The 15,000-nt window shown below is 49.1% G+C and overlaps 1 protein-coding gene across 10 annotated transcripts in view; it reads right to left on the reverse strand.

Moving 5' to 3' along the window:
* foxp1b (forkhead box P1b) overlaps positions 1–15,000 on the reverse strand; it is a 181,226-nt gene that overhangs the window by 58,475 nt on the left and 107,751 nt on the right. For 9 of the 10 annotated variants that reach the window (XM_062545753.1, XM_062545761.1, XM_062545760.1 and 6 more), the window contains one exon: positions 11,743–11,895. In XM_062545753.1, the coding sequence (XP_062401737.1) occupies positions 11,743–11,895 (153 nt within the window). Of the gene's footprint in view, positions 120–11,742; positions 11,896–15,000 lie in introns of those variants that run through there. The other variant, XM_062545762.1, reaches the window with a different exon arrangement.

A 15,000-nucleotide genomic window follows, 5' to 3' on the forward strand; every position in this document is an offset into this window, starting at 1 on the left:
GAGAGAGAAGCAGGCAGGCAAGCTAAGCGCCGCTGAGCAGTGGCATCTCCAGCTATTTCCTCGGGATACAGACAGATTGCACGCGCTAAGGTTGCTCCCCAGCTGACAAGATACTAAACTACCCAATCAACCACGCCCTTCTCCACCAATCACAACCAGCCCCTAAACATAATCAATTCAAATGGGCCGCACAAAGAGACACAGCGGGGGCCCCCCGTTTGCAGGTGAAGACTTGTCTTTGTGAGTGGGCCCCTTTAAAAAAAAAGGGAGGAAAAAAAATACACAGTTGAAGGCTGTTAACCCCTTGACCTCTGGCCGTGCCATTGAAACAATGGAGCTCAGGGAAAGAGAAGCCCTTTAATTAAACAACAGATAAGTAAACACAAGCTATCTGCTGGGCAGAAGAAAAAAGAAAGACAGAGAGAAGAAAGGAAGGAGGAGGACAAAAAGAAAAAAAAACTAACTCTTTATCAGCGCTTTATTGTTCTCTTATGCAGAATTGTTTACAAGACCAGGACAAAAGCTCTGACCCACATTTCAAACAAAACACGTGAAGTTGGAAAAAAAGGTTCACGTGATCATTTTGTTCCCTGTTAATGTTTACGGAATACTGACAAAAACAACAAATGACAACATTGCACTAGTTTGCTTATTTTCTTGTCACAATTAAACAATGCTGCGTGCTGATTAACTGTTACCATACTACAAACATTAAAGAATATGAATTTAAATGGTGTTCTAATTATATCTTCATCCTGTAATTAGTGAAGTCCCCATTAAATCCGAATTCCTTTTAAATGCAAAATTCTTTCAGTATTCCTGAACTTTAAATTGCAGGACAACATCTTTCTGTTTGTTACTAGCACATCATAATTATTTATAGTCTCTATTACAACAATGTTATGAATAATTACTAATGGTATTTGTAGCACTGTTGAGCCAGTACAGTGCATTAGATTTATTCTCAACATTATAATTATTATTCAAATGGTGCTATTTTACTCTACTGCATGGAGTAAAGTAATGGACAGGAAAGAGTAAAGAGTTATTAATCATCACCATACACAGAGAGAGAGACACACACACACTCATACACAAACAAGCAAACACACACAAACATCCTCATTTATTTTAGATGATTATGTTTCAGAAATGTGTAGGAAGTTACACAGAGCTCTGCCCCCTGCTGGACAGATCTGTACTACACATCAGGGCAGCCGAGAATACATGGGTTGCTTTTTTTTGCTTTCAGTCATTTCAATCACTTTGCCTAAAGCTATAACTTATTTTTCCTTTAACTCAATAATAAATAAACAGCACACTTAATAATTCAAAACAATAAATGTTAAATTTTTATACCCACTGATACTGGTAGAAACAACTGCAACAACACCACCATAAACACAACATAAGAAAATGAATAGTCCATAAATGGAATAAATAGATTTATGTAAACAGGATATTGGCATTAAAAAACTGAGTGACTCAAGACAATTAAGACAAAAAACAGGAAGGGCAACTGTATGCAGATAAATCTGACAACACCATGGGTGTAATGGCAAAATAACCAACAACCAGTTCCTCCTGTCAGGTGACCTATATAAATTATTGACTTAAAGACCTCATGCGTCAAAAGTGACAATTCCAATACATATCGTAGTGAATAATTAAATGGAAGAAAGGGCTCTTTATTGTCTCTCTGACACACTCGCAACACTGCTCCTCCTCCGGCCCACTACAGCACCCCCCCCCCACACACACACACACACACACACACCTCCCCCCCCCCCCCCCCCCCCCACACACACACACACACACACATTGGTCTCTCTTCTGGCCACACTACTTCTTCTCCCTAGCTGTCTCCCTGGGGTGGCATGTCGGCATATTCTCAATAAAACACCTTCTTAGCAGTAATAGGCCACTGTTCTCATTTCAATGCTCCCAACGGCCTCATGATAAATTTAGCAGACACACAGTTCAAGCCTCGCGCGCTTCCCCCTTGCTCACTCGCGTCCTGATCCTCTGCCTCCCGCGCACGGAGTAATTACACACAGCCACTGATGTGTTGAAACAAATGGTATGTTTTCTTCTTTTTCATCCTCTCCTCTCTTTCTTCCTTTGCTTTCATCCACTCCTTTCTTTCTGTCTCTCTCTCTCTGCTGTTTGGCTGTCGCTTTGACGCACTAATCATCAATATCTTGTTTTGAAGAAGCACAGGGAAGACGCAAGTGAGTTACTGCACCTATGAGAGCCACCAGACAGCATGGTAAAGCATTACTAATCTCTGTGGTGAGACAGAGAGAGAGAAAGCGCGAGCAAGCGCGCGCGCGCGAGAGAGAGAGAGAGAGAGAGAGAGAGAGAGAGAGAGAGAGAGAGAGAGAGAGAGAGAGAGAGAGTGCGTGATAGAGAGAGAGATATGAGTTCATGTCTCATCTGGATGCATGTCTGAGCTGATCTGACCGATAGCAAGGACTGTGACAATGACTGAGGCTCACGTTACACATTACCACAAACACGCACACACGAACCGCACACACACACACACACGCATATGCACACACAGAGACACGCACGCACACATGCATGCACACACACACAAACACACACACACACACACGCAGACACACAACCACAGTCCAGTGACGTCCAGCCTTGTGGCATTACTGTACCTTCCAAGTGTTTCTGCACTGTAGTTTAGTGAACCCAAATGGCGAGCGTGTCTGTAGGCAGCCCCGGGCTCTCTTGTCTTGTGTGTGCTACGCTGTGCGTGTGGGAGGTATGGCAGGTATGACGTCGGGGCCTCATCTATCATCGAAAACATACATCTCACGCCTCTGTCTAAACTAATGCTATTGTTTACTGGAACAGGGCACCCGGAGCAGGTGTGAAACATAACAGCCGACAGCTGCTGCACTGAATATAACCTTCATCCGTAAGGCTCCAGCCCTCTGAATGTCACTCATTTCATTAATGCTCAGGGTGTGAGAGGATCTTTAACCTCTCCCTCGTTCTCTCTCTCTCTTTCACTCGTCTTTTTACCTCCCTCTCTCTCTCTCTCCCTGTCCTTAACTCTTCTTCTCTCTTTAGTTCATTTTCTCCCTCGCTCGTTGGTTGGTTGGTTGCTCGGTCGGTCGGCCGGTGCGTTCACACGTCTCCCTGGCGTGTGCGTGCGTGTGCGTTACGTCTCCACCAGAGGACCGGGCTCATTAGCGCGCTGCGCTCAGTAGTTACAAAATGACATCTGCTGATGCAATATGCTCTTGTTTAACTATTAAGCATGCATTTCATTGAACAAAGAAACAACACATGCTTCTGCTCGTCGGTTTGCGTGTTTTTTTTCCTTCTTTTTTTTTCTCGAGGACTGCATGCTCATTTCGACCAGAGGAGGAGCACACCGTGTTTTGTAATTGACTAAATATTTCCTGTCCTGGGCCGCCAGCATGTGCTGGAGTTTGGCTTTCTTTTGTGTTCTCTGTCGGGCTGTGGTTTTTCAGTTAGTCAAAACATGAACTTTTTCACTTGGTGCGCCGTACAAATTAGGTGGGTGGGGGAACATTGTTTTCATTATATATTATTGTGATTTACTCATAATGGCTTGCTTTGAATGGGCGTCTCTACCAAAATGCCTCATCACAACATTTCGAGTTCAGAAATGACCAGAAACCCGTACCGTCAATCGGGTACATGACTTCAGTTTTTTTTTTTTTTTTTAAATTCAAATAGCTGGTTCAGCAGAAAGCAGACTTCCTGTTTTCAAACGTAAAAAAAAAAACATATTTTAGGGCACATGCCTACCATAACGGCATGAAAAACGGGACGTGAAAGTGACGAGGCATCCGCGAGACACGCGGACGGACGAGGAGATGCGAGGAGAGGACGCCTGGCCCGTGCCGCTCCTCCATCATGGCCGCCGACTTCGCTCATCTGTTTTCCGATAAAGTCATTTAGCGCTTGATTTAGCAGCGGCAGGAGTTGCCTCTCCCTGTCCGGCACTCACGGAACCCCAACGCGCGCACGCACACACACACACACACACACACACACACACACACACACACACACACACACACACACACAGCCCTGGTGCGCATTCCTCAACTCGAGCGTTGTGCGGAAGCACTTGAGATAAACATTGTGGGGTGAACAGAAAACAACCTGTGTTAAATTACTACAAGGGGAAACCTAATAATCGATTCAGAACTGGCCACGGTCTTATTTCTGCCAGAGAGTGACTACTTTATACAGAGACACAGTTAAAACCAAATAAAACCGTTAAGGTCACAAGGTATGGAGTGTGTGTGTGTGTGTGTGTGTGTGTATCGAGGGGTTTTGGGGATGGCGGTGGTAGTGGGGGCAGGGGGGGGGGTGGGGGTTTGGAATAAAAACAATGATGGCTAAAGTTGTGGAATACAGATGTGCGAGCGACTGCGCTGTGAACACAAGCTAACCTCAGAATGTGCGCTCTAACCACACGGCCTCGCTGTGAAGCCGACGCCAGAACCGAGAGGTGAGCCACAGGAGGAGGAGGAGGAGGAGGGGGGCGTGGGGAGCAGGGATGGACTCCACCACACACAGGAATCACTGGAAACAATAAACCTCCCACAGAAGGGTGGGGTGGCTGGGTGGCAGGGGAGGAGGAGGCGGAGGAGGCGGAGGAGGAGGAGGAGGAGGAGGACGCTGGGGCACAAACGCTGCCCTGTGGCTGTGGGTGCTTCTCTCTCAAGCGTGATGTACAGTATGTGGCTTGGTGTACATCTATCCGTTCCCCCCCCCCGAGGAAGCATGAATCACCCACTAACAACATACGGCTGACAACAAGACACTGTGGCAGCCAATGATGTAAGGACACAAGACTTGAGGGGAGAGAGAGAGAAAGAGAGAGAAAGAGAGAAAGAGAGAGAGAGAGATGGCGAGAAAGAGACAGACAGAGATGGAGAGAAAGAGACAGACAGAGATGGAGAGAAAGAGACAGACAGAGAGAAAGAGAGTGAGACAGAGGGAGAGGCATAGAGAAAGGGACAAAAAGGGAAAGTGAAAAGAGCATGAGAGAGAAAGAGAGAGAGAGAGAGAGAGAGAGAGAGAGAGAGAGAGAAAACGAGAAAGAGAGAGAAAGAGGGAGAGAGAGAGAGGAGCTGGAAGGCAGACGTCAGGACTCATCTAAAAAGGTCTTGAAAATGGCAATGTGGCTTTAAGGGCCGTGAGTGGAGTCAACGCGACAGCCATCTGATGTCTGCGCCTTCTACCCGCACGCGCGCGACTGAGCGCCACAGCAGCCGGCCGTCTGGAAAAGCGTGAGATGACTTCATTCTGACAGAATTACCCAAACCTGTTTCTAATACACACAGTACACATAATGCATTTTTACAATATGACAAGAAAAAACAAACCGTTGAGGGTCGGAAAAAAGTGCTCGGCGCAGCCTGATTCTCGCTAACTGAGACGTGGAATCAGTGATATGTTGATCATTCCTGGCATGTGATATCACAGCAGGGTAACGAAGACAAATGAAATAAGAATTCATTACCACACAACCTTTTAGCTCCCTCCCTCCCTCCCTCCATCTCTTTCTCTCTCTCTCTCTCTCCCTTCTTCCCTCACAGAGGGAAGCACATCTGTACGCACACCCACACAATCCGGAGTTTAAACGAACGCAGCATTTTAAAACAAACCGGCCTGGGACATGAACTAAACCAAAAGAAATGAGCTCAAACCACCTCAATCCTGACACAGTCCACAGTGGGTTGGATTTGACACACTTTCGCTGTTTTATTTTCTCTCTCTCCCTCTCTCTCTCTCTCTCTCTCTCTCGCTCTCTCTCTTTCGCTCCAGAAAATGGCCCCTGGGCCAGAGCGAGAGCAGCGCAGTCCTGTGCGTCCGCGGTTCCAGTAAATGATCGGACGGCCCGTGCCGGGGCCGCGTCGCTGATTGCTCTCGCTCCCGGCGTCCCCCGGCGGCCCACGGACGGCCGTCCACACGGAGTGGCGCGAGGCCCTTGATTGCTTTTGCTAATTTGAGAGTGTAGGGGGGTGGGGGGGGGGACCGGCGGGGGGACCGGAGTGGATCAAGGCGAGGCAGCGGCGGCGGCGGCGGTGGCGGCCGGCCCCATTGTTCGCGCTATCGCAGCTGGCCCTTCCTGCACGGGATGCACGCCAGAGTGTGAGTGAGTGTGTGCATGTGTGTGTGTGTGTGTGTGTGTGTGGAGGGGGGGGGGGGGGGGGGGGGGGGTGGGGGGGGGTCGTTGTCACCTCATACCAACAGGCACCAGAGTGTGAAGACAGAGGGGAGAGGACATGAGAGGAGAGGAAGAGGAGAAGAGACGAGGACAGAGGATGTGAAGATGTGAAAGGAGGAGAGGAGAAGATGAAGAGGAAAAACAGAGAAGAGAGGAGAGCTGAGTTGAGGAAAGGACATGAAGAGAAAAGAACAGCAGAGAGGAGATATGTCAAAGTGAGAAAAAGAAAAGCAGGAGAAGAGGAGAAGAGAAGAAAAGAAAAGAGGAGATGAGAGGAGAGAGGAGAGGAGATAAAAGGAGGATAGAGAAGGAGAGAAGAGAGGAAGAGAGTAGGGGAGAGGAGGAGAGAGGAGAGAGGAGAGGAGGTAAAAGGAAGATAGAGGAGGAGAGAGCAGGGTAGGGTAGAGGAGAGGAGGGAGGCGGTGGGCCAGGCCTCTGCACGAGGGCCTGGGAGCTCTGGAGTGTCTCCAGCCTGCTCCAGCACCGACCGCGCTCTAATGACTTACAGATTGCAGCGCCGTGGTGTACATGTGTCAGGACAATGCCACGGGTCCACAACAAAAAACAGTAGTTGGAGAGGAGGGGGCACACACACACACACACACACACACACACACACACACACACACACACACACGCACACACACACAGATCCTAAGCCAACAAATGACAGTGAGAGAGAGACTGACAAAGATGTGAAAGAGGGACTAGAATGTGTGTGTGTGTGTGAGAGAGAGAGAGAATGTGCCTATGTCTCTCTCTGTGTGTGTGTGTGTGTGTGTGTGAGTGTGTGTGTGTGTATGTCAGAGAGACAGAAAGAGACTAGGAGGATGAAAGAGAAGGGGGGGGGGGGGGACCTGCGGTATATCATGAAACACTCGTCAGGGGAGAGCAAATGAACACGTAGAGAGGGCCGGCAGCCAACGAGCCTGGGGAGGGGGGCTGGAAAGGTAAAATTTACACGGCTTTCATAGAGGCTAAAAGCAAAAGCACTTCACCGTCTGACCTGTAGTTGCCCTCTACTACATGTGACTACAAAGCTACAAAGAGAAGGTAGCACGGGGGGACAGGAAGGGAGGAGGAGGGGGGGGGGGGTCGTGGTGAAGGTGGAGGTGTGGGGGGTGGGGGGGGGGAGGCGGGAGTGTGTGGTTTCCTTGACTGAGTAGTCTAAAACATAGGCCACTTGCTTTGCTTTCACTTTAATCTTGTTCCATTTACTTGCAATATCCACAGGTCTGTCCGATAACACCCCCAACACTGAATAGCTCATTCTTCTGCGGAGGAACACGGCAACGGCGCCGTATGGAACACACACATCCGACCAACGTGGAAACATGCGGCACAATGAGAGAGGAAGTCACCATAATGCACTAAAAGGCCACTTGAATTTCTTTACCTATACGCCGAGTCCTATAGATAGCAAGAAAGGCCGCGTGTTGATCCAGCCTATGGGGAGGCGGGGCCAAACCGACACAGCTGAACTGCCGTCACAGGGGGGTGTCGGAGTGACACCAATTGACAGTTAGTGCAACCATTCCAAATGAAGCCAGCTTGGTGCCTCGCCCGCCACCGTTTTCACTATTTTTTTCGCACCTTTGACTTGAAGCGTCGGTGACAGCCAAGGTGGCGATGAGCTGCGGCGGAATGTATTTCGAGGCACAATTAAAAAGGCACGAGTCAGGAAGGGAAACGCTGCTTATTCTCAGCCCCCGTTCAGGCACCCTGGTGGTGGCGAGAGCGCGCTGGCGCCCGCCATCGCCATCCCTCGCCGCGCGTCATGTCGCAGCGGTGCCAGGTGGCTCGCCACTTTTCCCATGATCCCTTGCAGCCGTGGGTAGTTCACCACGAGAGCCTCTTTCTCTCTCTCTCTCTCTCTTTCTCTCTCTCTCTCTCCGCGGCTCCTTAAAAACGAGGCTTGTTTTCGCCGCACGCGCAGCTCTCGCACACACTCCGCCGCGAAAGTGGACTATCAGTGAGGGTCCGACAGAATTCTTCCCTAATTACCTATTTCTCCACTCTCGATCCCGCGGCTGGCATAATTAGTTACCTGGGGCTGCAATCCAATTTGAAGTGATGACAAGAAAGTGATCCATGAAAAAGTAATAAGTTAAATCCAATTTCAGCCTGCCACTAATTAAATGCACATGGAACTAATGACTCAGGCCCTACCATTCCAGTGATAACCGTAATTAGCAAGGTGGGAGTTTTTCTCTCCCTCTCTCTCTCTCCCTCTCTCTCTTTCTCTCTCTCTCTCTCTCTCTCCCTCTTCCCCCTCCCTCTCTCTTCCTTTGCCACCGCTAGGTGTAAACGGTGAGGTAAAGTGCCATGCGAGCTCGTTTAATTACTCGTGTCATCCCGACGCTAATTTACTCGCGCGTTTTTTGACCAGTCAAGTGTGTTTGGGCTACACTCGAGCCCCGCCGCCCCTGTCGTCGCAGCTCGCCGCCGCTCCCGCTGGCAGATGCTCCGCGCGCCTCGCTCTGACGGGCAGATGCGGCCAGCAGGTGCTTTCAAGTGCCAACGGGAAGATCTACGGTTTGTTCACGGCGTCGCGAGGAAAGAAAAAAAGACGAGAAAAAAAAAAAAGAAAAAAGAAGAAAAACAACATGGGATGATCAAAAACACGCACACGTGTTCAGATGAAAAACGACGAGGGGGGGGGCGCGTTTCATTTAAGTCGACTTAACACGACTTTAATTCTCAATCAAGGAGATCTTCCAGGGCTCCCTTTGATAAAGGTTTGGCAGGAGCAGCCTCCACCACCACTGATCCATATCTCCCCATTAAAGTGACAGCTTCGCCACAGTATTGTCGCGGAATCTTCTGGTGACGCCTTTCTCCGGCTTGAGGAGGTTGATTAACAGGACGGTCGGAATGACGTCTGAGGAGGCCTAGGCTGTTCATTAGACATCTTAGAGGGTCTTAGACGGAGCCCTCCCCTGGGGACAGGCAACAGAATCAACAATTCTCCCCCTGCTAATGTCACACGCAGATGCAACCTTGGAGAAGCATGATAAACCAGCCAGTGCAACACAGGTGCCCAAAGACACTACACCTATGCCAATGAAACGCAGGATTCACTAGTATTTGAGTATATGTTGTTAAGGCATGAATGATGATGCCCTTTGACATCTTCACTGTCACTGTCTTTGTGATTGTAAACGGCATCAACTAAATCTAAGTGCGATGAGTACAACAGTGGGTGTATTGGAATGGGAGTGGGCATATTTATGCTGTTGTCCGATGCCTCATTTCAGCTGTCCCACTCACTCTATTTACCCACCAACAGCATCAGCGGAGTATCAGCCAAGGAACCACACTGTTAACACAGCAGAGAAGGCCGTTGACAATCTGCTTGGATACTGCGCTGGGCATATATACGGCTCACAAAGACAGCACAGCAGAGCAAAGAAAAGGAAGGGAGGGGAGGAAAAAAGAAGGGAGGCACACACACACACACACACACACACACACACACAGAGACACACACACACTCCACCACCCCAGTGTTCCTTTCAATAGCTGAGTGACAGGTTGGGCAAGCGCTCTGTATACATTAATAAATTAGAATTTTAATTTCGCCTTTGTCTGAGCGGGAGCAGGGGCCGGTTTCTTATGTACCAACAACTGCCCGTGCGGCGGAATGTGCTCGACGGGCCCCCTTTCTCCGTTGACCTCTGCTACACAATTCCCAGCCTGACTCGGGGAAACTGTTTGGTTTGATCCTTTCAACTTATTTGAATCTCGACAAATACGCACACAAGCGAAAGGTCACCACAGTCATATTTCATCCTCTGGAGCTCTTCCTGAGACATCTGCACAACAAAGCCCTTCTTTCACCACCTGACATTAGACCTAGCTGCTACAACAGCTCATTAAAACGGGGGCCCCCTATGGGAAAGTGGGGTATTAAATATTATATATACACACACACACACACACACACACACACACACACACACACACTCTCTCACACACACATACACACAAACACAGATCTACAGAATGGGCCCCCGTCGTATTAATTACCAAATATGCCCTGAAGTCGTTTGCGATTTCGCGGGGAAACAAACAACCCCTCCTTATTCAAACAGAGATACACATCTGCGGCTGTTTCCAACGGCCCTGCCTGAGATCAACGTAAATATTGCATCAGACACGGATAGCTGTTCTTATTTGAGACTGAACAACAACAACAACAGAATACGGGGGTTGCACCGGCGGAAAAATGAAAATGAGAAGATGGGGGGGGGGTGTGGGGTCCGGATTTGCTTTTTGCATCACAAAGGGGCCTTCCAAATAAACGCCTCTCTTCAGCCCCCTGGGTGGGGGTGGGGGTGCAGGGGTGTGGAGGGGGTACTGGGGGGAGGTTATGGCTGCTCCTGTCTGCCCCCTGCTGACTGAGGCCGAGAGCAACAGCGTGCAGGGGGTGGGGGTGGGGGTGTGAGAGAGAGAGAGAGAGAGAGAGAGAGAGAGAGAGAGAGAGAGAGAGAGAGAGAGAGAGAGAGTGTGCGTGTGTGAGTGTGTGTGTGCATGGCAGAGAGGGAGGGGTGAGTGAGAGGGAGAAGAAGAAAGAGGAGGTAGAGTGGGCAGTGTCTCAGATCTCTCCAGAATAAGAAGACTTGCCATCGTGTTCACATTCTCTCATTCTCTCTTCCTTTCCTCTTCTCCCTCTCCCTCTCTCTTCTGTCTCTCTTCATGTGCTGCAGGTTCTCTTTCATCAAGCCGGAGTACAGTAGAGCCCTAGAGCACCTCGCAGGCTATAAGAAGCTCACAGCCAGCCCCAGCCTCCCTCCTCCATGGCCTTAACCAGCCCCTGCTCAACACAAACCAACAACACTTTCACCTACCCCCCCCCACCCACCCACCCCCCCACCTATTTCTAATCTACTGTAGAGGCTCTGCTACGTTAGGGAGCAAAAAGAAAGAAAGACAAAGAAAAAAACAAAAACGACAAAAAAGAGGACACCATCCACGCAGATGTCGCACGAGGCACACCTGACCGCGGGGGCCCACTGGTAATAGACAAATTCAAGCGCACAACGTGCGCAGCCCTGCCTTTGATAATTTCCTGTTTATGAAGTTGGCCTGGTACACTTTGTACTGAGACGCATGCAGCGAAGCAGCAAGACAAACAAACAATGCCGAGGAGAGAGCAAAAACAACATAAAAAAAAGAAGGAAACACACACACACACACACACACACACACACACACACACCAGCTAAACCCTGGTGAACTTCACTTTTTTTGTTTTTTTTAAGGTTAGACTTTGTTTAGTTTTGAAGCTGATATCGATGGTATGTGTCCATGTGACTGTACGTGTGTGTGTGGTTTCATGTGCATGTGCATGTATCTGTGTATGTGTGTGTGTGTGTGTGTGAGAGCGAGAGGTTTTATGTTGCACACAGTGTGAAAGACATTAACCATTAAAAGGGGTTTGTGGTGGGGCAGGAGCACTTCTGCTCGTGTGCTCAACAGCCAATAGATATGCTACAGCACTGTACCTGCAGTCCGGCTGGCTTCTCGCTGCTCTTAGGGGATTTAATGGCACCACTCTGCTGTTGATGAGACTGTTGTTGTTGCTGCTGCTGCTGCTGCTGCTGCTGTTGCTGTTGTTGCTGTTGCTGGAGGAGGATCTGGCGAGCAACTTGTAGAGCCTTTGAGAGAGAAAAAAAGGGGGAAAAACAAAAAGATAAAATGGATGAGAAAAAACAGCCACCCCACAAAAGACAAATATTTTTTATTGTGTTTGAGACTTGAGACATTCCCCAGGGACCATCCTTATTGGCTTTTAACACAACAGATGTAACCCCCGACGACAATGTGTTCTTGGCTGAACTGATACAGTTCTCTGCACAAACAGACTGTGCAAAGAAACAACAGAAAAGAAACAGAATACATTTTTTTCCCCCCTCCTTTCTGTCTTCTAGCTTCCTTCAAACAAATTTACATAGTTTCCTTTTGGTGGAACATGCAGAACAAAAGTCTGTTGACTAAACAAACTTTGTGTGAAGAGAGCATGGGGGGGGGGGGGGGGGTTGTTGGAGCAAGACATGTGAGGGGGTGGCAGACGTTGATAAACAGCCAACACATTTATTTTACTGGCGATAAGTGGAGCTCGGACTGGACAGGAAAGCTGAGAGAGGAACCACTAGCTGCTTTTTGATCCTGCTCTTCCTCCGTCTGTCTGACCCTCACCCCTCCAATCCCTCGCTCCCCCCCTCCCTCCCTCTCTCGCTCCCTCTCTCCCCTCCAGAAAGCAAATAAAAGGTTTATTGCTGCTCCAAATATCTGTTAAAGGACACGGCCTTCTCAGTGGAAAACAAAATACAGTGCAGTCACATGTTTATTGCTCCAGCTACTCCCTTTTCCCTTACGATAAATAATCAAACATGCCATCCAGAACAAACAAAGCCCGAGAGCTGGGAAAAACAGCGCTCATGAAACCGACATTGATACCAAGAAAAGCAAAGCGCATGTTCCCACAGCGCGTTCGCCCGCCCGCCTCGGCTAGCCTCGCCGGACGGCCTCGCACCTACACCAGTAAACCATCTGAGTAAATAGGGGGGCGGTGTGTGTGTGTGTGTGTGTGTGTGTGTGGGGTGAGGGTGGAGGTGGGGGGGGGGTTCTCATTCTTTCCATGTTCCTCAGACGATTACTCGTCCAATTAAACAAACAGTCCGGGGCATGGCCAAAGAAATGTCGCCCCTGTGTGCTCGCTCGGGAGCCCGGCGCTCCCGAGGCCCTTCGGCCAGCCCAGTCTCCTCGCCTCAGTGGAGGAAGCCTGATAAGTTTGGTTGATTGCCAAAGCGGCTGTTAGAAGAGAAAGGGGGGGGGGGGGAAGAAAGAAAGAAAGACAGAAGAAAAAAAAACGAGGGAGGCACAAAGAGTAGAATAGATTCAAGGCAGGAGGAGAAAGAGAGAGAGAAAGAAAGAGAGAGAGAGAGTAGGAGAGATGAAGGTGGTAAAAAAAAGGGTGAATGCGAGGAAAAGAAAATATCCCAGCTTGAGAGGCAAAATGAAGAGAGAGAGAGAGAGAGAGAGAGAGAGAGAGAGAGAGAGAGAGTGAGAGAGAGAGAAGGAGAAAGAGTGATAAGAGCATGAAGAGGCGCTCTCTACAGTGACTCTGTTAGAGGCTCGGTAATAAAGAAGCTGTTGAGAGAGGAGGCCGGGTCTCTGGGTCTTGGCAAGGCCACACAGCTGTGCACTGGAAAGGGGGGGGGGCGTAGAGAGAGAGAGAGAGGGAGGGAGAGACGAGTGTGTGTGTGTGTGTGTGTGTGTGTGTGTGTGAGAGTGAGAGAGAGAGAGAGAGTATGTGTGTTTGTATGACCCTTCAAAAAGACCAAGATTGTGGGATGACATCATGAGACAAGAATATGACCACAGGCTAAGCAGAGGCCGGCCACTTCACTGTTTCATCCAGGCTGCCTTTGACCACCACACACACACACACACACACACACACACACACACACACACACACACACACACACACACACACACACACACACACACACACACACACACACACACACACACACACACACACACACACACACACACACACACACACACACACACACACACACACACACACACACACACACACACACACACACACACACACCAAGCTTATCAGATGGGTTTCACATTTCCGTACGTGTCATAGGGCAAAGTTACAAGTGAAAGGAATTCATTCAAATTCTGGGAGAGTGTGTGTGCGTTTGCGACTGCCCAGCTTTGAGCTACAGTATGTGTGTGTGTGTGTGTGTGTGTGTGTGTGTGTGTGTGTGTGTGTGTGTGCGCGCGCGCTCTCATGTACGTAGTGCTCCAAATTTCGTCTGAATTTCTGGAGGGGAGCCCCCTGCCTACACAAGCACACGGTTGGCCTTTAGTGATGACTGATCCTGCCTCCCACACAAACCAGCACAGGAAAGGCACATGCAAAACCCAGGGGAAAAAGGTGCTATATTTAGCAGCGTCAAACATGAATGAGTGACTGTACATTAAGGCAAACAGAAAAGAAAACGCTAAATGCATATACGTTAAAGGTAATTGCTAGCCATCTGTTGCTGTGTACGAGAACAATACATTTGTTCAACCAGGATTAAAAGTAACTGAAGAAACGTCTCAGCAAACTAGACACGTTTGTAATTGGATGAAGCTATTCAAAGAATGGCGACTACATGGTTGATCTCACAAGCATTCTAAATATCGCTCGAGTTAGACAAACACGAGAAAATGAGAAAGGAGTGGCGCAAACAATGGCCTGTCTGTTGACATGAAAATCACCTCAAGCACAACTGATGAGATTGACATGGGAAAGCAGACAAATAAGAAAGACAAAAAACTGTTTGTTTGTGGTGCGATTTACGGGTACATGCGTGTGTGATCGGCGCGAACCGGTCGGGTCTGCCAGCAGGTGGGAGCGGCAACAGGGACCAGGATACTGTATGTGAGTAAACAGGATGAGATATAGGTGTGGAGGGCCAGGCGCGCAGACGGAGACATATGGCAACCTGCGTGGCGCAGAACGCACGCACCGCTAATCTCCGCAGCGCCTCGGTCAACAAGGCAATTTAATGATCTGCTAACACTGTAGCACGCCCTGTTAAGCGGCCGTGGAGCCGCTCGGTGACATGCAACACAGTCTTGCTGCTGCCATCTCTCTTTTTCTCTCTCTCTCTCTCTCTCTCTACCTCTCTCTCTTTCTTTCTTTCTCTCTCTCTCTCTCTCTCTCTACCTCTCTGCACTCTCAAATC

This window comes from Sardina pilchardus, chromosome 9, assembly GCF_963854185.1.
Source record: "Sardina pilchardus chromosome 9, fSarPil1.1, whole genome shotgun sequence".
NCBI lineage: Eukaryota > Metazoa > Chordata > Actinopteri > Clupeiformes > Clupeidae > Sardina > Sardina pilchardus.